The 24541-nt window shown below is 34.1% G+C and overlaps 2 protein-coding genes across 4 annotated transcripts in view; both read right to left on the minus strand.

The window, feature by feature from the left end:
- LOC125853514 (carotenoid 9,10(9',10')-cleavage dioxygenase 1) overlaps positions 1-8137 on the minus strand; it is an 11593-nt gene extending 3456 nt beyond the window's left edge. Inside the window, exons 1-8 of one of the 3 annotated variants that reach the window (XM_049533216.1) lie at positions 7747-8137; positions 5804-5874; positions 5668-5682; positions 4101-4212; positions 2039-2138; positions 1815-1877; positions 1316-1426; positions 334-518 (exon numbers count right to left, since the gene is read on the minus strand). In XM_049533216.1, coding sequence (XP_049389173.1) covers positions 334-518; positions 1316-1426; positions 1815-1877; positions 2039-2138; positions 4101-4212; positions 5668-5682; positions 5804-5874; positions 7747-7974 — 885 coding nt within the window. In that variant the 5' untranslated portion in view covers positions 7975-8137. Of the gene's footprint in view, positions 1-333; positions 519-1315; positions 1427-1814; positions 1878-2038; positions 2139-4100; positions 4224-5667; positions 5683-5799; positions 5875-7746 lie in introns of all 3 variants that reach the window. The other 2 variants (XM_049533217.1, XM_049533215.1) reach the window with 2 other exon arrangements.
- A 2812-nt stretch (positions 8138-10949) lies between these two features.
- LOC125853513 (carotenoid 9,10(9',10')-cleavage dioxygenase 1-like) overlaps positions 10950-24541 on the minus strand; it is a 33057-nt gene continuing 19465 nt past the window's right edge. The window contains exons 10-14 of the mRNA XM_049533213.1: positions 13853-13973; positions 13674-13775; positions 13130-13381; positions 11155-11266; positions 10950-11018 (exon numbers count right to left, since the gene is read on the minus strand). Coding sequence (XP_049389170.1) covers positions 10989-11018; positions 11155-11266; positions 13130-13381; positions 13674-13775; positions 13853-13973 — 617 coding nt within the window. The 3' untranslated portion in view covers positions 10950-10988. The remainder of the gene's footprint in view (positions 11019-11154; positions 11267-13129; positions 13382-13673; positions 13776-13852; positions 13974-24541) is intronic.

The following is a 24541-nucleotide window of genomic DNA, read 5'->3' on the forward strand; positions in this document are numbered from 1 at the left end:
AAAAAAAAAAAAAAAAAAAAAACACTGCCGAGTGTAGTACATGCAACCAATCATGAATTTATATTATGAAATATTTGGACAAACAGTTACCTACGGTGACTTAGAAAAAAATAAACATAAGTCAACAAACTAGAAAGCTTTCTGCAGTTCTCTCCTATAGAACTCCAATATGGAGGTGGACTGACGTAACGCAACTTAACCTCTCTCATTGATTCAATTGTTGAGCAAGCTGTTTCATCTTTTAAAAGCTTAAGTTATTCCCATCAATAAAGGAAAACTGATAAACAATAGCAATCAATAAATTGTGAGCTATAGAAATTAGAAGTTCCATACCTTCGGACGAAAACACAAAGGAAGATCCATTATAATTGCATAATTTTCAGTAATAGCAAAATCATGCATCATGATAGGCTCTGGTATTGTTATTGGGACCGGGTCCTGCATAATTCCATCCTTTGATATAACCCTATAAGTGATGTAAGGTGGGGTGTGAGCATATCCAAAGGTAAACATCTCACCTGCATGTAAAATTTCAAAGTCAAAACTCAAGAGTGTTCTACCTACACAATGACTGAGTAACTCATACTTCAAACCTGTACTAAAAGATCCAATTTTAGACCTTTTTCTCACTTCTGAATGCTGAATCTTGAACTAAGATTTAATCAGTCACACAGAAACTCAACATAAGCACATGAATGGTATCAGAGATAATATAGATTGACTGTCACTGGATAGTTAATGCAGAGATGGAAGTTGAAGTGAGGATCCTAATCTTGTGCCAACTTACATGGACAACTATATGAACCGATGGACTTACCAGCCTTGACCTTTACAAAGGGCGATGCTAAAACACCTCTCATTCTTTTTACTTTCAATGTGAAAACGAAAAAAATGCTCTCTTTCCAACTGCACTACAACCCAAAGGGAACCATGCTCCCATCTTAGGTTCACTACTCTAACCTCAACTCCGAAATCAGCTTGCCATGGAATTCAGTTGTGGAATTGATGTGACAAATTAGTACTGTGTTTGGAAGAAAATATAATTTTCCTTTTCTGTTTATTAAAATCAACATCACAACTAACAGATTAGCATGCCAGGCATTGATATCAGAGGAAGAGAAGTCAGCAAATGAGAAAAGAGGGTTGAACAGATGTCTTAACTAAAGGAGGTTATGCAGTTGCAAGATTGTACTTGTAGTTAAAATTATTAGAAGAATACATGTAATGGTACTTCTTTTATCAGAAATTATTTGGGTAGCAAACAATTTGAATTTACAGATAGTGACATGCAGAACTAGGATGATTTCTCCCTTACCAGTTACAGGATCAACTTTTGGATGGGCAGTGAAGGAATGCGTCAATCTTTTGTCATAATCCAGCATGCCAAGTGTTTGAAGATCTCCATCCTCTAGAACTTGAAGTGCATCTGTGTGACGTACACTCAGTATCAAAGCAATAAAAATGCAATGTACCTATGATCTAAATCCTTGCAGGAAACTGTATTAACAACTAATACTTGTTCTCTGCCCCAGACAAGCAAAAACTTCAGATTACAATTTCACTATGTTTTTTTTTTAAAAAAAAATTAGAAGTCTCCATTGATCATTGATGTGCAAAAAGTTGCAATTTGAGCTTGACATCCCAAACTTTGTAATCATGCAATTTAAAGTTACAATTTCACTATGTAATCATGCAAGATACAAGGAAAAGGAATGGAGAAGGGGGGAAATAACATCTACCCAAAGGCTTGCACATCAAAATCATAGATAGTTCATCTTTCTGAATTAACAGGGTCAAACAGAGAAGTGGCTTACAAGGTTTATCAGCCTCTGAAAGTGCCAACAGCTTCCCATGGTGATATACTAGAGCCGTATTAGCTGGACGAGGAAACAAATCTTACTTTCAGTTAGTAACTATCACATAGACTTAATAAATGTTGCTATGACTAAGGACATATTCCTTCCGTCATAACAAGTTATATCTGGAAAGACTTGTGAAGAGACGATACATAGACTAACTAAAAGTCCAGCCAACCAACCTGTGCTATTTCCATAGGAGATGTCCAATACTTTCAGCTTTGTTCTGAGCATTTGCATGTAAACTGTGAACAGACCAAACAGCCCTTTAAGATCTCCAACCTGCACATATAGCATATGCAAATGTTTTATAAAGCATAGCGTGTGATTGCATGATGCAGTAGTTCCATTGGTTCAGTACAGAAAATTTAAGGAAACTAACAGCAGAATGTACAATCCAATGGTGTGAAACAATTCCAGGTCATGAACACTAATAGGATGCCCCAATTCCTTTCCTCTAAATAACATGTTGATGCTGAGATCTATGACAAAGGCATGCCAGCAGATGTGTCATTTTAGCTTCTAGTTATCATAAACTAAAAGGAAAAAGGACACAATTTTCTTTCAGATAGGACATCTTCAGTGTAAGAATATCCTCCAGTTTGCTTGCTGAATTCAAGGAAACTTCTGTTTTTGCAAAATTGCTTCCTGCAACATTCTTCAATTAGGGTTACCATCGTCCTTTTTGTAGTGTCAAATCTTTGAACTCTGTACATGACCACATTGAATAGGCTAGGAAGCAAGGGAATCTTCGCGTGAAAATATAGAGAGGAGAGAGGGCTAGGTCAACATTATGGATAGTGTAGTGCAAGGACTGAATAGGAAGGATGCTCAATGAAGCGTTCAAGAGAAGAGTATAGACTGTTGAGCAGGGCCAGTCAATGCCTCAAATGCAAATATAAGTAACAGAATATTCTGACCTAGCTAGAAGACAAGAAACTGTGTCACATGAAACCTCAGCAGACAACTTTAGCAAAATATTCAGCACTAAATCCAAGCGGTGAGAGGCAACCCTTTCCACTAGATAATACTTTCTCCAGTAGAATGGTTTACTCTACAAGTTACTTATCTGACCTATGATCAACTATCAAAAAGTCATTGTTGCACAGTAGAATCACAAAGTCGGTATCCATCAACAAAGTGCCAATAAAACAGAAATTCTTCAGTCTTTCTACACTATGATCTTGATGTCATTTTTGAGAAATTCACCCTTTTCTACACTATCCAGTTTGGATGAGAAATCAGCAATGAAAATCACATGTAAAGATCAAAATTAAAGAGTTGGAATGTGAACAAGATAATTATGATGCAACAAGCTTAGCAAGAAAAGAGAATTCAGGCACACAAAATAGCTGAAACGGCACTCCACACTGCTGTAATTCCTGGAGCATATTTTCAAAATGATGTTTTATCCTAAGGACAAACCATATTCAAACAAAATCATTCCTAGTTCCACAAAATAATTACAACAATACATAAAAAAAAAAACCACCCTTTCCGAATAGCATGCAAAAATTCCTACTTATTGAAGCATCCATAATCTGGCGAACTATTAAAAACAAGAAGAAAAAGGAAGAAAAGAAAAGTGTCTGTAGTTATGCGAAGAAGTTGATTAAAGCATCTATACATGTGTAGAGGTTTTAGTACAAGAAACTTCAATCATTATTATATTAAGCTTGATGGGAACAAAAATCTAGGGGTAAGGGGTCGTTTGGTAGAGAGTATAAAAATAATGCTCAATAGAGTGTATTAGTTATGCTTGCATTAGTAATGTTTGTATTAGTTATGCTTGCATTAGTTATGCATAGACTATTTCTTATGCATTGTTTGGTTTTGAGTATTAAAAATAGTATGCATTGTATAAAAATATTTATTTACAAAAATATCCTCCACAATTATGGTGGAAAAGATGTAAAAGTGCTTTTGAGGGGTAATCGGGTCTTTAACCGTGCTAATACAACAACAACAACATGCCCAGTGAGATCCNTTTTGAGGGGTAATCGGGTCTTTAACCGTGCTAATGCATGTATTAAATCCCTTTGCTACTAATACCTAGAAATTCATGGTATTAGTAATACCTTCCTCAATACACAATAGAGTGTATAACTAATGCAAGTATTAGTTATACATGACATGAAAAAATGTACCAAACAAGGGACTACTAATAGATATAGCTAATGCATGCATTATTTTTCTTAATACACTCTACCAAACGACCGCTAAGAGTATAAAACAAATGCATACCTTCATAAACTTAGCTCCACCAAAGAACTCTTCTTGCTTTAGACGTGAAGTCCTCACATAACGTGAGACATACGTGGCTTTTCCATCTTTAATGCGCAAGCCATGAATCATGCTGAAATAAAGCTAAATGTTTGAGGTTACATTACTTCTTTTCACGTGAAAGTTATAACAACGTGATACTTTTTGAGCTTCAGCATAAGTCATCTAAAAATTAAAGAAAAAGGTAACTGGAAAAACGGAATAGGAAAAACAAGAATAAAAATCACTTTGTCATAATAAACAGCAGCTGAATTATCAAATACAATTTAATCACATTTTGTGCAAAGTAAAAAAGATTAGGCCGAAAAAATTAGTAATACTAATAATAACAACAATAATAATAATAATAATAACAATTAATATATTTTTACTATTGATAGTAGTAGTAGTAGTAGTAATGGTATCAGTAGTAGTAGTAGTAATAAAGGAGAAGAAAACAATTGTCGTTGCTGCTTTGCCTAAATTCTTATCTTGTTGGAGTCGGCTATAAAGTTTTCTCTTGATGGTTAAAGTCCGCTATACGAATCTTCACCATCCATTTCGCTCTTCATTCTAATCTTCAACAACTTGGGGTTCTTTAACACTAGAGGTCCTCCACAATTTCCACTAATATAACATCTCCAACTAAACTAAAAAACCTTGAACCTGATGTAAGCATACCATCGTGACAAACTTTTATCTTAACCAGTTAATATTGCTTATATGAATTTTTTGTTTCCATTGTGTTCCATTTTTAGCGAAGTCTACGGGTTCCAGGAGCTATTATGTTCCGGGACAACTTTCTTACCTATGATTTAGGTATATCTTGTCCCCTTTTAACACCTTCGATCATCATACTTTCACTCTGGACAAATAAAAAGCCACTGATATGAATTGATTTACATAATTCACAAACTAAAATAGTCCTGATCCACCTCATAATATAATTCTTAACAAACAGCTCATTATGTTTGCCGAGTAGGAGGGGAACTAAAAAAGAGTGAGAGAGAGGATGCCCCCGTAATCTGGAAACTTATTTTCTTGCCATCCTAATGTTCAAACCTTCTTCCCTGTTACCATCAAATTCAAGTATTTATTTTCTTGTCAATCCTTCTTTTCCTGTCACCATAAATTCAAAGATTCATACCCTTGCTATCCTAAATACTCAATCTTTCTTTTGTTGGAAAAATGGTATCAATCCTATGTAAGGTCTGTTTATGGAGACTCTATAAATGCTCGTTTGAATTGTTCAATTAAGAATAGGGTACAAGGGCAATTTTTTCAATGTAACAAAATACCAATTGAATTTCTCATTTAGTTTCTCTTCCGAACAGAAAGGTACTTTAGTTTCTGTTCCTACCAGAAAGGGAGCTTAGTCACACATCATATGCAGAAATCTACTTGTTTAAGCTGGGCACAACATAGATAGTTGGAAGTTGGAACAAATAAAAACTAGAGTTACTGAGGCGCTCGTTGCTTCTTTTTCAAAGTAACTAGGAAATAATTGATTTTGCTCCAAATTGCAAAGTCAAGATTGTAAAGGACATACCCATCCCCATCAAACCTGCATATAAATAGAGCATGGATTGGCATCAATGCAATTGAGAAACTCTGTTTTAAAAAAAAGTATGGGAAGAAGGAACTTGAAGTCCTGAGGACAATATATATTTAGAAGAAAAACTAACCAGTGATATCCAGCAACCGGAGCAAACTTTGGATTTGGACCAACTCTAACAAATTCACCATTAAGGCACTCCTGTAATTAAATATTCAAATTACTAAGCATCATTAGAGTCAAGTTGATGGCAAAAAGCATAGAATGTACAGCCTGAGCAGTAAATTCTACAATATTCCTTATGCTTTGAATCCTGGGAGAAACGAAAATAATGGTAAATAAATCTAGTCCTGCAGCTGAAAAATCAGTTCCAAAAAATGCAAACAAACAGTGAGATATAGGCCCGAGAGAAAAACCATTCACAATATCACAAACTGAACTTCAGTAAGGTATTTATCCCAAGCTGTTCTTACCCTTGCCCTGTCAACTATATGCTACATTGTTAATAGTATATGTTATCTTTAACCCCCAGGGAATTGATTTAGTGGTACGAGCACAGTTTGAGATATGTGGGTTAGGCACATGTCATAGATTTGAACCCTCTCACTAAGAAAAGCTTGGTATTTAAGTAGAGAAGGGTAACAATGCCATCTCAAATTCTAGTCTCTTTTCTTTCTATTTTTTTTTTCTATATATGGAAAGTTCAAAAATCATCATATAGTTCTCTCATAGGAAAAAGAACAAATATTAATTTATATGGCACTGAAGCCCCTCAGAACCTTCTACACAGTCCCACTTGCTTGGGACTGGGCATAGTTGTTGTTGGAATCTTCTACACAGTCCCTCACATCCTGAATAATCTAAATGCATTCACATTTACAGGTTGCATACACTAAACTGTCAAGCAATCTGCTCTGAACATTATCACGTTGGCTTTAACTAGTTAATTACTGTATTATAGTTTTGGACATAAGATCTTGAAGATTCCATAGAAATCTTGCAGCAATATAAGCAAATGTTTCCTGCACCACGGATAATAGAAACAACTAGGAAGCCGCCTCCCTGATTTGTGGAATCACCTCTCTTTCCCATTAACAAAATTGCCCATACATTTTATGATAGTCAACAATTCGTTATCCACTGATAGAATAGAACTATAGCAAAGTTGTATGAGGTGAATACAAGCAAATTGTAAACTCTTAATTACAATACTTTAACCACAAGAATTTAATTGGATAATTTCTTGTCACCGGAGTAATTAATACCCTTGCAAAAATTCATATTATTACTATTCAGAAGTAACAAAACCATAATCCAATGGTACATCTTATTACGAATTACCATTTTCATCAGAACCCAGAAGGATCAAATTAAATTTCACCCAACCATGCTGATCAACCGCAACCTAATCTCGTATCAGATTAACACTCCTAAGCTTTTGGCTCTTTTTTTTTTCACTTCCTCATTTCCCCCACTCTTGTTTTGATGATAGAAAAAAGATGAGCATCAAATTATTACTCCATACTAATGTCCTACTACCATTTCTCAAAATGAAGTTTGCAATATTATCAAGTTGTAGCATCTGTCTAGACAAACAAAACCAAAATCTTCTTCTTTAAACACCCTACCCCTCTAACCAAAGAGTTTTAAGCCACACCCAATTTCAGCAAATATAACCCAAGGTTCACAAAACATCAAACTCTAATCAATAACATAATTAAATAAATAAATAACCAATCTCCTATGGTTCACTTAGTTGAATGTTGACTTATTTACCTAGAGAACTAAGGATCAATTCTCACTTAAAACAATTGAGAAAATCTTAGTAGCCTAACTAAACTTTCACCTTGTAATTTCCTCCCCATTTCTCCTACCCCAATTGAACCCCGTCGTCGGTTGAACATACTCAGTAGTGTCCTATACTCATTCCTTACTCACTCAAATAGGAAAGTGGCTGGTGGAGGTGCGTGAAAGTTCACTGGCTCAGACATAAAAAAAAATAAAAATACTCAAGCAATCTCATGCAAGTGGAAACAGGCAAAAGTAGAGATAAAAGAGAAGCAGTGAACTGACCGGAAGATGACCTTGTACAACAAGGTCATTAAGAGGAGGAGTTTCATCAGTAGGTGCAAAATTGCCTTGAAGATAGTGAAGTGGCTTAGAGGAATCGTGCATTAACTTGACGATTCCCCATTCCAACAAGTCTATGGCCTTGGCAGTTAATCCTTTTCGTGGCTTTGGGTTCACCACCACTACTCCTCCTTCAATTCTCTCTACTCCATCATCTTCTTTTCTCCCCATTTTTGATTGTTAGCTCTAATGATTTCTCTCCCTCTGGGCTCTGAATATTACTATATTGATTGGACATTGGAGATTCCACCTTTGTTGATACCTTTCACAATTGACGGAGATGCCATGGACACGTTACTCGGTTTTGTTTGTTTGTATTCGCCGGGCCTCTTCTATTTTGTAGAGTTATTATTTAATCAATAAATTAATATTTGTTAATTTAAAGAGTATTTTAATTTGGAAATGAAGTGTCAAGGAATTAAAATAAATTTATTTGTGTAAATGATATTTATGAATTTGAGGTCATGCTTAATGATTTCAATTTCCGCAATAAAATGGATTTCTATAACCTTTTTAGTTACCTGACTAAAAAATGATACATTTTCAAAGGTCTAGAGATTAATGGATATCAACGGAGAAAATAATGTTGATGATGAGGTTGGAAACAATACAATACTTTTAGAATCAACATGGTAAGAAAACACTTATTGCGTCTAGAACTCTTTATATTTTTTTTTGGTAAAGTTCAAGAAGACAATACTAGAACTTTTGGATGCAATAAGAAAAGATTGAGATGAACTTTATCTAGATTTAAATGTTAACAAAAACAAAAGAACTAGAATCATATTTTACTAAACTGTCTTAGATATTTTTGTAATTTTAAAAAAATATTAATTTATAATATTAATGAGACTGACTATGTAAAATTGTATTATATTATTATCTTATTAAAAACTGTGATTTTTTTTACTAGCCCAAGTCGGAATAAATAGAAATCTTATCTTATTTATTAATTTACCAATATTAATTTAGAAAGATTTTACTATATTTAGTAATCTGAACTAGTGGCCTTAACATTTTTTGTTTCAACAACAATAACATACTCCATAAGTCTCGTAAGTGGACTAGGGTAGAGTATGGACAAATTTTAAATCTATACTTGATTAGGTAGAGTTGTAGAGAGGTTAATTTTCAAGAGATGCATGATATTTTGTTTTATGTTCGTTATTTTTTTTTTCACTTTATGTGATGTGATTTAATTTAAGACAAAATTTTAAAAAGAACTAAACTTTTGAAATTGTAATTTAAAATAAATTTTAAATGTTTGTGTGGTTGTAAATCATTTCATTAGGAATAACATAAGAATTTTAAAGTTAAGTTGTTACAAATATAAATGTGTAATTCCTTTTGGATTGACTAAAAGAAAAATACATCATCTAAATTGAAATAAAGGGAATATATATTATTTGGTAATTTCGACTAATTGTTTAACATTTTTCACAAGTGAGCTCTGGAGGAGTAAAGTATGGACACACTTTATATCTACACCTTATTAGGTAGATGTAATACCCCAGAAATTTTTTTGAACTAAGACTTGAACCGTTCATCGTAGTGAGTGAGATTTTACCGAGGAATTAAAANTAAATCTATACTTGATTAGGTAGAGTTGTAGAGAGGTTAATTTTCAAGAGATGCATGATATTTTGTTTTATGTTCGTTATTTTTTTTTCACTTTATGTGATGTGATTTAATTTCAGACAAAATTTTAAAAAGAACTAAACTTTTGAAATTGTAATTTAAAATAAATTTTAAATGTTTGTGTGGTTGTAAATCATTTCATTAGGAATAACATAAGAATTTTAAAGTTAAGTTGTTACAAATATAAATGTGTAATTCCTTTTGGATTGACTAAAAGAAAAATACATCATCTAAATTGAAATAAAGGGAATATATATTATTTGGTAATTTCGACTAATTGTTTAACATTTTGTTCAACATTTTTCATAAGTGAGCTCTGGAGGAGTAAAGTATGAACACACTTTATATCTACACCTTATTAGGTAGAGAAATTATATATCTTCCAAAAACGCATAATACTTTGTTTCATTTTATTATATACTCTATTATTTAATAGTCTCAACTAGTTGCCAACTCTTCATTTCAATAATAACATATTCAATATAATTTTATGAGTGGGGTATATAGAGCATATAGTGTAGACAAATTTTACCTCTATCTTGTTAAGTAGAGATATTATCGAACAATGCCAATATATTGTTTGGTAATCTACTACTAGTCCTTCTTCAATTTATGTGACACTTTCCTTTTTAATTGTTTCAAAGAGGATATTATTTTTCATAATTATAAATAATTTAAATTAAAAATTCTTGTTTATGCTTAATAAAACTTCTTATACCCACACAAATATTTGAGGTTAAACCACAATTTCTATTTTTTTTTTAAAAAAATTAAAATTGTATCAACTCAAATATTTAATTGTATTGTACTGTGTTATTTCGAGAAGTATAATATTTGAATAAATTGTATTATTTTATACCATTAAAAAATATCACGTATTAACAATTTAAAAGATAAACATACACAAACATTTAGGCGGACACGAGCATTTGGACATAAAAAAAAAATGATAAATACAAAAACTTGAAAAAAGAAAAGTTTAAAAAAGATATTTAAAAATTATGTATGTTTAAACATGCTAAAAACTTATAAGAAATTCAAGCTTTGTTAATAAAAAAAGACACTTGATAAGCTAATCAAAACTTGAAACTTATCTTCATTTTATTTATTTTTTCAAAAATCAGTACAATGGTAATAACTAAAAACTATTTAAAAAATTTCTTTTGGAAAAAAGCAAAAAATATGTACGACCAAACAGAATATTCTATATTAGAAGAGCACAAAGTAATTACTAAAGCATAATTACAGAAGATCTATGTTTTGCATGATAAACATCTAAAAAAAAGATTAGAAGTGTAATGTGGAGGGAACCTTTTTTGATCATGAAATAAAATATAATATTGCTCAACCTTTTTATTTAAATTTTCATTATTAATTATAGAAGCAAACATCGAAGAGTCATTTCCAAAGAAGAAGTTAAATCCTCCATACATAATAGATAGAGTTACAATATATATCACAGAATAATATGAGTAATTTCCTTGGATAGTCAAGTTGCATGTTGTAAGCACACTGACTTGCTGATCCACTCTTCACAAATATCTCTCTCACATTTTGGCTTGTTCTTGAATTTGTTCCTGTACAGAGGATGATGAATCGCGAGAATGAGTCCAAGTTTAAACCAAAATGTTAAAAGAGAGAAACAGCAAATTGCAACTCTACAGGAACTGTCACAGGTTCAGAAAATAACAAGAAAATGTTATGTTAACTCACCTCTGTGACAAAGAAGGCATGGAATCCATATGGAACTCTTTTGGGTAATTCAACAACTGCCACAGGTTCAGCTGACATTGTTTTCGCATCAATTACATTCACTGAGGACTTTCTGCATAATGTACACCAGAGGATTGGTCAGAGAAAATTTTCAAGTTTCTAGCATAAAATAGTGAACACGATTCTACGCCTGAAAGGGAAGGCATTAATTACATTGGTCATTCACTTATCTAGGACTGGGATTTTATTCAACTAAGAGTTCTCTTTTTGGAGTATTTGTATCTTGAGGAAATTCAAGGATGATAGAGAACCATTTTAGGTTTATGCACAGTAGATATGTAGTAGGGGCAATACTTTTGCTTAGAAAACTGATGAATATTAATATGTAGAGGAAGATGGATCGCTACATGGTATTCATGGACTATGAAAAAGAATATGATAAGTGGTGTGGAGAAGGAAAAAATCTATATCAAATATATAAGTGTTGATAAAAGACATGTAGGAGCTGTCACAAGTGTGAGAAGAGGAATTACAAAGGAGTATTCTACAACCGTGAGTTCATGTACCTTAGTCGTAAACGAACTAATAGTGACATGATAAGGTTCTATGGTGTATGGGATTTGTAGATGCTATCATGTTAATTGACAAAGCTTCTAACTGATTTAACCAAAAGTTTAATCTTTGGACAAACATTCTAGAGAGTAAAACCAGGTTTTAGGATGATTAGAGTTGGACAAAATATATGCACTAAAAGTTAACTCTCCATAACAAGTACAAAGAAAGGTGAACTGAGATTGAGCGGGATTGTGATACATAACTGGTGACAATTTAGACATCTAGAATCAGTCTTCGAGGAGAATGAAATAATAGATGAAGATATATCCCGTAGAATTAAATTGGATGTGCACTAGAGGCTAAGCATTATAGGAGATACCTAACAAATTGAAAGGAAATTCCTTTAAACACTTGTGAGACTAACAATTTAATAATATGAAGTGAATGTTGAAGCTCTAATGCCCAATAACAATATATCTACAAGAAAAATGTTGCAGAAATGTGGATGTTAAGATAAAGAGTACTAAAAGTTATCAAATTGTTAAAAAAGGTGCAAACCGCAATATATAGAATAGTTTGGACATATCCTATATAGACCTCCAAGAGCACAAATTTGTAGGTGCGACACTATGGTAATTGAAGGCACTAAAAGGGACGAGGTAGAAGTAAAATTTCATGGAAGGAAACTGACTTAGAAGACCTATGTTGGAATCAGTCTTTTTTTTTTTAGTTTGGAAGGTAGCTTATGTAAAAACAATTGTTCATAGGGTGCCTAATCAAAAAATGCCAAGGAACAGAATTTTAGACATTGCTACTAATAGAACACAATGGAAGTAAAACCCATAAAACAGATACAAATAAGTCAGGATTAAGGCTTAGTGTTGCTATCTTATATTAAGTCTGAGTAGGAAAGTATGTGAGACTTAAAGGACCATCTCATTCTAGAGAACCCATAATTGCCTTGAAAGACAAATGACTTGCCAATTTTACAATAGAAGTGGATCCAAATAGAGAGGAATATACACATGACTCTTAAATTAACTAGTTTGAGATTGCAGTGTGTTTGACTGACTGAATGATAAATTTCTTTCATTTGGATAATAAACTTCTGAAAAATTTGGAGAACATTCAGCAGGAGGTTGTCTAACAGGGCATCTTAAAGTTTTTTTTGGACGTGCCACAATCCTCAAATCATAATTGAGAGGCAAGTTGTATAATTATGCTCTTTTACTTATTACTAGGCTTGAAGCAGAAAACACTTAGATGAAATCCACATCCCTTTCCCACTTTGGTTTGCTCTAAAAAAGTAAATTCAACTTAAAGACAATCAATGTCACATCTTTTGGTCACACAGAGAAATGGTCCAAGTTATAATATGTGTGTTTAGTATATGCAATGCAAGCGAGTGGTAGAGGAGTACCCAGTGTTCTCATCATGTACAAACAATATCAAGTAGCCGTCGTCCTCTTCACATTCTGTCCCAGGCTGACGGGGAACAAATACTGCCTCTGAGCCAAATCTTCCAGGTCCAAGGTCACAAATTCCAGGAACATTTCCGCCGACTTCAAGCTTTGTTTTTCCAGTCTCTGGTTCCGCATGCAAATCAAATTTGACAATTCCTGTGATCTTGTAAATGTTGTTGAAAATGGTTCCATATACATAGCGTTGCTTCCTAAATTTTGTAAAAGTCAGTATCATCACAATGACATAAGGAATGAAAATGAGATGATCAAATCGCTAAAATTAAGGCACATAAGGAATGAAAATGAGATGATCAAAATACTAAAGTTAAGGCAAGCAATCTCACAACGCTGTGAATAAAAGACGAAGCAAGAGAGACAGCCAGCAGATGAAGGTGTTCCTAACTTCCTATGCAGCATTTTAACAGCCATTATTCCACATTCTGGATATTTTATGTAGTGCAGGAATTTAAGAATTAAAATGAAAATCTTGTAATAGCTGACCTTCCAGTGTAGTTCTCGTTGATCCGTGGAAAATCAACAGCAGCCTCTGACAGTTTCTTCTGTGATGCTACACCATTCTTCATATTGAACCTCATCTCATACCTGATAATTAAAACTAAAATCAAGATACTTGGAAGATCTGAAAATCAATTAAGATCATCAGGCTAGAGTTTCCCCACAACTCATTTGTGAAACCGTCACGCTGTTCTTCTTTTTCAGTTCCATTAATCGCGTCTAGATCTGGATTCTGCAGGCGGGAAGTGATCAAGACCACGTCATCTCCCTCCTCCCAAGCATTGGCTGGTAAAGCAATGAAATAAAACTCAGTTTGGATCGGTTAGTAAGACTTAAGGCATTTATATCTTGAGATTCGTTGAAGTTTATGAATGGTGGTGTCCGATAAGAGGATAAACATTTTTGGGTTTTTGCAGTCCAATAGAAGTCACTCAAATTAAGGTAGTCGTTATGTCCAACAAGACGATCTGAGAAGTGCAAATCATCTACTTTGGTTCTAAAGAGTATCCATCTCTTCAAATTTGTATAAAAGTATATCAGGAAGCAGGTTCAATGAAGTTGATAGCTGTTTTCTCAGTTGGTTGGTAGAAATCTGTTTTTTTTTGTGCCGCATAGACCTAGCATGAGGCTTTCAAGATATCCACCTTACTGTTTGCACTCACTCTATTTCGATAGAAAAAGGAAGAAATTACTGGGAGTTGAAGAGTAAGAAAAGGTTTTCTCTTTTGTGCAGCATAGACCTAGCATGAGGTTTTTCAAGATATCCACCCACTAATTAGTGCCCCGGAGCTCACACGGAAATATGTCAAGATCATACATCAGGACGAGAGACCATCTACAATCTCGTTGAATCCCCTTCTTTCCTTCAGTTTGTTACTTTATCAAAGAGGAAGTTTCTATGAAGGTACTCAGACTCCTTTTCCGCCAAAGGAATCAATTATAAACTTACTTGAGTAACTTCTTTCAGGAGCACAGTTGTATGCAGATAAATCCAATCCTTTAAATGTTTCACTTATACTGTAAGTAGCTTATGGGTTAGTCCTCAACTTTCTTGAGCGATTATCCACAAATTATAATTTCACATGTGTCATCCCAAGTCCCGCAGTTTTATCTAAGGTAAATGTAGCCACATGCCAGTTTGAGTGAAGTGAAGTAAGTTATTCAAGCTTTATCTCAGTTGGCAAGTAAACACTCCAAATTTAAGAGTGCATATCTAGACACGTGCATTTTTTTAGTTAGAGTGTTTACTGGCTGAGTTTGAGTGTTTGTTTATGCATTACGCCTAATGTTTACCATCCAACAGCTTAGGAAAACTGGAAAATATTTGCAGAAGAAGTAAAGGACAAAATGTAAAATGTCACTGGAAATAAACCTGCTCTACGTGATAATTATTTTCTGTAACCAGCTTAATGGAGATATTTCTTAAGAGGATTACCAATTGAAGTGAACTATTATACACTGACATCTACCTCTTGGCTAGAGTTCTATTCTATTTTCCCATCAAGGGACATGAACTTCCGAATTTCAGATATAAAAACCAAAGGAATTTCAAATTCTAAAACTTCATACCATTGTGGAATATGAGGCAATTAGGAAGCTCGAACCACTTGATTAGGGCTTCGTTCTTTGCGTAGAGTGGAAAAACTCCAAAACGAGCCTTCTTTGTGGGGTCAAAGCTGTATACCAGCTGTTTATTTGTCACCATTTCCTAAAAAATACATAGCAGCTCATTAATCATCTGAACTCACTTTCATTATTGATTTTGAAAACAAGCATGAGGGAACTTTCAAGCGGTTGATTGAGCCAAGCAATTTAACTGCCAATCATCTGGCAAGGCAGCAAGTGTAAACATGTAGACAACATGTTGTTAACTTCCTTGTGCATATGGATAGCACATCCCAAAGTTCATCGGACGAATACTGGACTTGAAGGAACCATAGATTATTCGTTAGGCACTTGAAGAAGAGTTGAATACCCAAGTCTATTGCATTCACATTCAACTTTACATCATCCAACAGTAAAAAAGAAAAACATTCATTATTTCACATTTAATGTCTAATTTTCCAAGTTTGGCTTTATCCAATCGATCTCCACATCATAGACTGCAATGTATTATTCTTTTACAACATAGATAAGTCATAAGAGTATAATTTGAGGGAGACACATCCACACTCTTTAGAAGCAAAATGAATAAATAAGAAGTCAGTTGATTCGAAAATGGCTCACTGATCTTAGATTAATAAGCATTTCAAACATCCAGTCACATAATTGTACTTTGTCCACCAGAATTTACTTACAATCCCAACAAATTCAAAATCATTTAGCCCCATTTCTCCATAACTTTACGTTACCCCTTTGCTTATAAGACAACGACATTGTCTCCAAGCACTCAAACTTATAAAGAAGATGATGCTACTTCACTGTTTTGGTTTTGATGTGTCGTCTAAAGACCGTGCATCAGTTTTACACACTTCAATTATCTCGAATGCATCTTCTAGAACACTCCAATAAGGCAACAATTTGAAACTTCCTTCTACAAGTTCCATGTTCAAGATAAAGACCGAAAACGGAGTTCCAAACTAAAGAGCCAAAATAGCTGATGACTCAAAGAGGAAAGGAGAACCTTTTATACAAGATAGAAATCCCTCTTTAAGAATAGCTTCTGTTATAGTCATCAGGAGAGGAAATCCAAAACTCTTCAAAGAATAAATTAATTGATTTTTTTTTTTGAAAAGGAGGCATACCTTTGGTATGATGTACATCGGAAGATCCATCATAATTGCATAATTTTCAGTAATAGCAAAATCGTGCATCATAACAGATGCTGGTATCGTTATTGGAACTGGATCTTGCATGACACCATCCTTGGATATGACTCTATATGTAGCGAAAGGTGGTGTCGGCGAATAGCCAAAAGTAAACATTTCCCCTGTATGCAAATATTTTCAAATCAAGCTTTGTATTTGCAAAGCAATATACGATATAATAAATCATCATATATTTTACTCCCCAGCTTTACTTTAGATCCATATTTGGCTTTTGTTGTACATTTGAACAAAATGCACCCTCGATACCTAAGTTCTTTCCCGAATAAAGGCTACCTAACTTGAATTGAGTCAAAATCAGTTCCAAAATTCTTGTCATCTCCACTACTAATTAGTTAAGTGTACTTTCATAATATGGTAGTAGATATTAACAAAAAATTTCAAAGGTTTTTATATTTCCATTCGAGTAATGACCTATATGGAAATCAGGACGTTCGGGTCTGAAATGAGAGGAGAACCCTGTTCATTTAAGAAACAATTTGGAGGATTTTGCAACTAAAGGAAAGGATACAAGGAAGTGCTGGGCTGATAGCCACAGTATGAATGTTCCTTTCTAATAGTTTAGGTAGCATTCTTTATGAACAAAGGACTGGAACCAATAAAGCATGTCACATTTATTAATTTTATTTCCATAATTAGTAGTAGATTCGCATGACTGTTCTCTTACCAGTTACAGGGTCAACCTTCGGGTGAGCGGTAAAGGAATGTTGCAACCTTTTATCGTAATCCATCATGCCAAGAGTTTGCAGATCTCCATCCTCCAGAACTTTAACTACATCTGTGAACAGACTTTTCATTTTGTCAATATGAGAAGGAATGAAACAGTATACCAAAAATTGGGTCCTTCAGTTTCACACGGTCACAAACTTCAACAACAAATAGCAATCTTACTAAAAATCAGTCAAATCACTGTTTGGGGGCTTGAATACATATTAAATCATCTCCGGGAATTAAAAAGTTAGAGTCTTAATGTAACACCTCGCAAAATCTATGCTTAAGATCCAAACCATTCGTCGTAAGCGTATCAGCTTGGACCGATGTACTACTTGTTCATGTGTGTTAAGGTCTATTACCAAGTGTAGGAAGTGTATCGGATGTGGTTTAGGGTCATAAGGGACCTCAAGCACTAAGTCGAGTTCATAGCTTCTCTATCGGCAAAGTTTTCGCGTGAGTTCATGCGAGAGTCAACTTCAAACGACCATACCTCTTAGCATATTAAGAGTTAGGTGGCCCATGACCTATCAAATTAAATATCTATGCGTGTTCTTTCCAAAGCCACCATGTTTGCATCAATCCAAGTTTGGAGGAAAAAGTTATGACCGTTTTACTAGAGACACTTCCAGCAGAGATTTCAGGAACTGATTATACGGGTCCAATCTTCAAACTACGTTCTGTAGTTTGAGCTTGTAAAATGAACTTATACAGCTGATTTTTCAACCTGCTTTTCACAGATTCTACCATGGGTCATAAACCAATATATGGGTCGTAAATTAGGCTCGTAGAATGAACTTCTGAGACTTAAAATTTTAGCGTGAATTCCACGGATGGGATCTAGTGCCCGTAGATCAAACCCCGCGGAATGTTCCGACGACTTTTCAGTTAAGATTGTTTTGGTCTTTTCCCACTATTTTAACTCCTAAACCACGATGTTTTAGCGTATCCTAAGTGGAGTTGAGGGGAATTTAGTCGACTAAACATCCTCATTCACGCCTAACACTTAGAATCATTATAACAATATGTTCTAAGTTCTCTCAAGCAAGAACTAGGATTCTTCACCTTCAAGCTTCAGTTCAAGGATTCAAGCTAGGGTTTTCCATTCTAGGTAAGTGAGATCCCATCAATGGTTATCCTTTCACCCATTGAGTCCCAAAGTAAACCCAGTTCTTCCGTTAGTGATTTTTACAGAAGTTAGGGTTCTTGTGAAAAGCATGATGTTCACTAGATTTTTCTGTTCTTCTTCATGAATAGCTTGATTATGTGTTTTCACCTAAAATTCAGTACTTCTAAATAGTATTTTCATGAACCCTTAGGATATAGGTATTTCATGTCTCGGAATTATGTTATTTTAGGCTGCATGTTTGAGATTATCCGTTTTTCACGATTAAAGATGCTTTCAAATAAAGTGTCTACTAATTATTATTAGTTTATTAGAAATCATGAGCTTCTCATATTATCAATTGTATCAGCATTATTCAGTATTATCAGAATATTAGTATTGTTAGTCTATCAACATACATTCAGTTGGCAGTATTACTTAGGACCGAGTGAACATAGAGATGAAGGTTCACCCGCCAGTTTAAGTCTGAGATCTTTAGTAGAAATCCTTAAGTCTCAAAACTATGTGCCACCGTAGGATCATAAGGGTCACCCGTTAGACTAGGATTGACACCTGGTACCACATTAGCTCAAATCAGCTTTTATACCCTGACAAGGTATATTGGGCATTTTTTATGGAGATTATACATAGAACTCCATGTTTAGCTCACGTGGTTTTATATCGGTTATTAGTATCTCCTACAATTCAGTCAGATATTATTTCAGTTTCAGTATTTGTCAGACGCATGTTTTACTACTTGGTCATTGCATCATTTCATGTATTTCAGTTTCATGTTTAGTTTAGTATCTCGGATTTATTCTTTTCAGTGTTCAGTTTACTAGATTATGATGCATGTCTCACATACTCAGTACATTCAAAGTACTGACCACATACATTCTTACGCTATGTAGTTATAAGATAGGTTCAGATGTCAGTATCCAGCTCGCGGTTAGTACGATTTTGTATCAGCTCAGCAACAGAGTTTTGTGAGTCCTCATCTCTCGAGGACAACCCTTATATTCATTTCATTTATTAAGTCTTGCAGTTTTCAGACAGTTAAAGTTAGCTGGGGTCTTAGCAACTCATCTTAATAGAGGTTTTCAGACAGTCAGATAGTAGCTTCAGCTTATGTTTTATTCAGATATTCCATTTAGTGTTTTGGATTTAATAAACTATTCATATTAAACTTCTGCATCAGTTATCTTCAGTTGTTAATAATTTAAATCTCAGAGTCATGCTAGACCATGGGTTAGCTTGGGATCACTTGTGGCTCTAAACACTGTGTTACGACTAGGGGTCGTCTCGGGTTGTGACACTTACATAATAAACGAAAGAGAGTAATTAACTATAAGATATCAAAGAACCTTAACAAACATATTCAGGCTAGCAAGCATTTAGATGATAGACAGCTTAAGTTTTTCAGTCAATAGATCAAATGGAGAAGTGACTTACATGGTTTATCACCCTCATGAAGAGCCAAAAGCTTCCCGTGGTGATATATCATAGCTGTATTAGCTGAAAAAAGGTGAATTTTTTTGTTTCCTCTTTATAAGTCTCGCAAAGGTATACAAAACACGCGTATATGCATATCATTCTCAAGACATTTAGTTCCTATAACAAAAAACTTGTTGCAAAGGTACCATCAAGATAAAAACATCATACATCCTCAAACCTTTCTGTCCTACCTGTGCCACTTCCATAGGAAATGTCCAAAACTTTCAGCTTTTGCCTGAGCATGTAAATGCATACTGAGAACAACCCGAACAGCCCTTTAAGATCTCCAATCTGCAAATAGAATAGTAAAGACTAAATAATATACAAAGAAATGGCTCCTTGATACAGTAATGCCATCAAGTTGAGGACATCAAAATTAATGGCTTAACATTGAATAAGAATGCATCCAATATCATAAAGTAGCTAGCTATGAGGTGAATCTGGGTAAGTGATTGGATATTCAGAACCATTTTGTAATGTTTTACCACTCATAACAACAGGTTCAATTAAGAACAAGTAGACCAAGAAATATGAGTAGGTCATTTAAGTGGAAAACCATTTTGATTGCAAAATTACCATAGTACTAATCAATGTTGTCAAAGGTGCGCTAAAGCGAGGCTCAAAGTATGTTGAGCGCTTCTCAGGCTCCAAGACAAACTTTTCCTTGCGAATGAGGGTTCTTTGGTTAGGGGACACTAAACAATTGACATTTCATTTTATCGTAAAAAAATTCAATTTCTTTCTCCATATATTTGTTATTCATGCTTATAATTAAGTCTTGGACTAAACATGTAAAAAAATTTTTTTTCTCCATACATAAATCATGTGGGATGATTATAAAACTCAACAGAAACCATTGAGAACCTTAAGATTATTTGTTATCTCACATTCAGAACAAAGAATTGGAGACAAATAATTAACATGGGGAGGTTAAATCTACCAGGAAACAGGAGCAACAAAATGCGATAATCTTGAGGTCCTAGTAAGGTACCAGATAACAAAGATTAGCCAAATAAAAATGCGATAAAATAATTGTAAAGTACAGGACTGGAGACTGGCAAAGCATTTTTTTTGCTGAATGTGTGCCAGAAATAAAGGAAAAAGTAGATGACCACACTCAAACCAAAGCATTGTTTACCACAGGAAACTGAGGTCTTCCTTCTTTTTTTTTTCCCTTCATTTCCTTACTTTTGGTAATGATCATTATATAATAAGATGAGGATAGCAGAGCATGTCATACAACAACAGAACATCACATGTTAATATTCCAAATACTTAGTGAACGATTTATGCTAGTGTTCTAGACAAAGAATCCTTTATGTGAGAACATGCTCAATGACTTCTTAAAAAAAAAAACAGACAGAAGATCACATTAAGTTTAAAAAACTTCAAATATTTATTGTTTAAAGTTCCATAGAATAAAAGATTGACAAGACAAAGAAATCTGAGAGTAAGAACTTTAAAATAATTGTTCACCTTCATAAACTTAGCTCCTCCAAAGAACTCTTCTTGCTTAAGACGTGATGTCCTCACAAAACGTGAGGCATATGTTGCTTTTCCATCCTTAATTTGCAAGCCATGAATCATGCTGAAGGAAAATCAAAGTTAATCAAGGTAGCAGTTCTCTCTGATGTCAGACAATATAATGAGGATTTTTACCTTCACATATGCTCCTCTACATATTAAAAACAACATAAAACATAGAAATGTAGATACACCAAATGAATTTTGTTGTCATTGTTAAAAGGCAAATAAGAAAAGTGAACTAATAAAGCATGACTGATCACTTAGTGCTGCATCATAAGACAATTAACAAAATAAATCGTTTGTATTGTATGCAGTCTCTTAACTAACAGACAGTAGATAGTCAGGAAAATGAACAAAGTTGGCCCTGATATTGAGAAATGTCCTAATCATCAATTATTTTTACTCTAAATATCTAGGTATAAGCATAACCATCTGTATACCAAATCTGAATTGCTAATATGACATAGTATTATTGAGTTAAAAGTTTAAAGAGCCACATAAGGTCAACAAGCCATAGGAAGTGATCAGTTAAGAAAAGAGTACAACAACATGAATATTTTCCTCAAACATTAAAAGATTATCACATGTGAATTTCTTGCCTCATTATATAAGCTATATAGTCAATTAACCACATGAAATGCAATCCTCTAATCCAGTTTCAGCAAAATGAAGACACCGTTGTCGCTCAAAACGAGTGAAAGAGTGAAACAATAGTGACACTTCTTTTTCAAAATAATTTGTGAAAATTTGATGTGTACTCTAAATTGAAAAGCTGAGACTGCAAGAGACATACCCATCTCCATCGAACCTGCATAGAGAGGAAGTAAGGCTTAGTTTCATACTGGCAATTCTAAACAAAATCTCTTTATTAACAAAGAATGAACAAGAATGATGAATTCTTCTGTTATGTAACCTCAGAGATTGTATTTGTTGTGGTGTAGGAAAAGAGAAGAATTGAAGGAATAATAAAAGTCAGTGATGAAAATAGGTTATGAAGAGAAGAAAATACCAATGAGATCCAGCAACTGGAGCAAATTTAGGATTTGGACCAACCCTGAAAAACTCACCATTTAGGCACTCTTGTCATACAAAGTTCACAATGGATTATTAGATTTAGATATCTTTGAAGCCAACTAGACGAAGCGTTCATAAAAGGTCGTGAAGTGAAATTGTATCGTATGTTAGTTAGAGAGGTTGGCGAACTACTACGATCTATAGATTTCCCATCTATATCCAATCCCAACACTTCAGAGGTTAATCAATAAGGAAATCCGCATTTTTTTTTATCCTCTGACCTTAAAAACTTCGGTTACATCCGATATGTTCTCCTGTGTACTAGAGATTAAGGAAATAACAGAAAATGAATATGTTCATCGTCAATCCGTTTCCATGCAGCAAACATGAAAGTATTATGGGGACAAAAGGAAGTTGAGAAACAACAGAAGGAACACAAATACACAATATCAACTGATTAGTAGTTTTATGAAGTAAAGCTTGTTTGTTAATCATCTAACTATTTCCTTCCTCAGGACAGATCAATATCAACTGATTCATTTGTACAGCTGAAGTTCCTGGCCTCTCCCCTACTAACAATTGCATATCAAATTGGTTCTTTTTTTCATGATCCAATGAGTAATGAACTGAACTCTCAAACTCTCAAAAGCATACTCTGTAGAATACAGTTACGGAAAATTCAGTCTCAAAGATGCATATACTATGCAAATAACCCAGTCTATTACACTCTGATACAAGTTAACTTCAACAAGTATGGAGTTCTAATTGGTCAAAGCATATTTAGTGTCAATTTTTAGTCTAAATTTGAGAACAATTTACAATACAATCATCATTTTACCCTTACGAGCTTTTATAATCATACAAATATTCTGACACATTTAAGACCACAAATTTCAAAAGTTGTATAACCAAAAAAAATGAGATGGGAGTTTCGCACCACAACCTCTCTATCTCCACGAAATAGTAGTAAGATATGCATATACTCTACCCTAAACCCCACTTAGTAGGATTTCACTGGATATGTTGTTGGAGTTTCGCACCACAAGTTCCATTTCTTTATTATTAGCAATAATGATTTTGTTAAAAAAAACTGAAGTATCACTATTTCACTTTTTTGCGAGTTCTCTACTCAACTATCAAGTGTATCTATTTCCTATCTGAACTATCGCCAACTATTTATCAAAATGCGCATAGATTTACTAGTTCCTAAAGTTTTGTTAGGAAAAAAGTGAACTAAACTGACCGGAAGATGGCCTTTAACGGGAAGGTGTTTAAGTGGAGGAGTTTCATCAGTAGGTGCAAAATTACCCTGAAGAAAGGGGAGTGGCTTGGTTGAGTTGTTCATCAATTTGATGATCGCCCATTCTAGCCAGTCTATTGCCTTTGCAGCGACTCCATTTTGTGGCTTTGGATCAACCACCACTACTCCTCCTTCAGTTCTCGCCACTGCATTTTCTTCTTTCATCCCCATTTTCTCTCTCTTTCTCACTCAATCAAATTTGTTGTGCTTACTTACATGGGACAATGAATTAAGGGTTACAGAAAAGTTTCAAAATTAGGGATTGGTGACTCAAGTTTTAATTATTGAGTAGGGGTGACAATTTTTAAATTAAGAATTAAGGGGTTGTATTTTTTATCCCTAAGTTTTTTTATTTAAACTTTAGTCCATCTTACATAAAATACTAAATAATAAGAAATGGAGGGAAAAAAAGTGTACCAACGGCTCAGTTTTTCCTTTTTTCTCTCTTGCTTATTCTTCCATTGTTGGGGACCATTGTTGCTGCTTTTCTTCTGCATTCTTCTTCTCCATCATCATTCTTCTTCTTCTTCTTGTTCATCACCATCTTCTTCTGGTTGTTCATCACTTTTTTCTTCTTCAGTTGATAATCACATTGTACTGCTACTTTCAGACGAATTTTCATTCATATATCATTGGACATTGCATCATAGGTGATTTTGGTAAGTAAACTAATGATTTTTTACTCTAATTTTTCATTTTGATAGTTTGAGTGTTTCTTCAAAATTTTACAGTCGCGTACCCAACAGGTAAGTCATCTATTGCAACAGATAGATTATCTGTTGGATACATATTACAGTATCATGTCAAGCTGGGACTGAACCAGAAGCTTCTCCCAACAAATAAGTCATTTATTGCAACTGATGCGTCATCTGCTGCA

This window comes from Solanum stenotomum, chromosome 1, assembly GCF_019186545.1.
Source record: "Solanum stenotomum isolate F172 chromosome 1, ASM1918654v1, whole genome shotgun sequence".
NCBI classification, from domain to species: Eukaryota; Viridiplantae; Streptophyta; class Magnoliopsida; order Solanales; family Solanaceae; genus Solanum; species Solanum stenotomum.